At 60.1% G+C, this 1,419-nt stretch overlaps 1 protein-coding gene across 1 annotated transcript in view; it reads left to right on the forward strand.

The window, feature by feature from the left end:
• Positions 1 to 893, forward strand: part of LOC105532600 — a 5,924-nt gene extending 5,031 nt beyond the window's left edge. Inside the window, 3 exon segments of the mRNA XM_011970775.1 lie at positions 84 to 411; positions 414 to 656; positions 708 to 893. Of these exon segments, the coding sequence (XP_011826165.1) occupies positions 84 to 411; positions 414 to 656; positions 708 to 893 (757 nt within the window).
• The last annotated feature ends 526 nt before the right edge of the window (positions 894 to 1,419 follow it).

Raw genomic sequence — 1,419 nt, forward strand, 5'->3', positions numbered from 1 at the left:
GAGGTGGAACTCTGTTGTCCCAGACAGTGGGGGCTCCAGAAATTGTGGGGCTTCTGACCTCCTCCAGGACCTGGTCACACCAGGGTACTGGAAGGAGGAAACTGCCTGACCAAGAACCTGGTGCTAGGGGGCGTGATTGGTGGGGGTAAACAGGAACGTGGGACAACAGGGTCAGCTGCAGCCCTAGCCAGCCGCGCCCGCCTGTGCCCCATGCCCACCTCTGCGCGGACGACCCCGACTCCCGTGCCAGCCCAGACGGGCCGCGAAAGCGAGGGGGTCGGCTGTGCCCATTTCTCAGACCCGGAAGCCAGCGGGCAGAGGCAGCTTCGCAGAGGGTCCCCGGACGGACTCCTTCACCGACTGTGTGCCCTCGGGCGAGTTACGCGGCCTCTCTGTGCCGCCTCATTTGTAAAGAGGGCTGTAACAGTGACCTCGCACGGTCACCCGGAGTACTAAGCCCCAGTAAGGTGTTCAGGACTAGTAAGCCACTGTCATCACGTAAGGCCCCCGTGCTGGGCCCTGACCGAGGAGTCGCCGCCTCTGGTCGCGTGCCCGCCGCTGCGCCCTGCTGGGACCCCGCGCTGCCCCGCTGCAGCAGCCAGACTGGGTCCCCCGGCTCCGGCACTGCGGGGCTTTTCCGCAATAAAGTCACGAACGTTCGAGCTTTTCCGTGTCGTTACCTGTGACAAGCTGAACATCGCCTGCAGGACGAGCACCGGGCGCAAGCGAGGCACAGTCGGGGAGTCCCGCGTGGCCCAGGCTCCGGGCGGTCGAGTGGGGCCAGCAGGGGGCGCTGTGGCCTCATAAATCCCTGGCTCGGGCCCGCGCCGGGGGCCCTGCGCCTGGCAAAGCCAGGGGCTGATGCTGGGAGCCGGCGCTTTGGGGACAGCTAGGACAAGAGCCCAGCTCCCGAGGCTCCGGCTCCGAGTCCTCAGGCCAGGTGCATAAACAAGGGTCGGGTGACGATGGGGCGTAAAAGCGAGGAACGCTGGTGGCTCCCACTGCACGGGGCCTCTTAGCATGTTTTTGTTTTTGTTTTTGTTTTTACGAGACAGATTTTTTTTTTTTTTTAGCAGTTAGGTTTACAGAAAAAAATAAGTAGGAAGTAAGTAGACAGTCTCCATATCTCGCCCATTTCCCCTATTACTGACATCGCGCAATGGTGGTGCGTTTGTTAACATTCATGAACCAATAGTGATAAAATATCATTAACCGAAGCCCACTTTTTTCATCCAGGTTCTCGCTGCCTGTTGTACATGCTGTGGGTGTAGACGAAAAGTGCAGAGACTTGAACCTACCGTTCTGGGTCCCCCATTCGAAAGACCCCTGGCTCCACCTGTGCACCCCCTTCCTTCCCCTTGAACCCTTGGCACCCAGCTTGTCAGTGTTGACTCCTCTGACTGTGAGAACACCCCGAGG

This window comes from Mandrillus leucophaeus, unplaced genomic scaffold (assembly GCF_000951045.1).
Source record: "Mandrillus leucophaeus isolate KB7577 unplaced genomic scaffold, Mleu.le_1.0 Scaffold97, whole genome shotgun sequence".
Classification (NCBI taxonomy): domain Eukaryota; kingdom Metazoa; phylum Chordata; class Mammalia; order Primates; family Cercopithecidae; genus Mandrillus; species Mandrillus leucophaeus.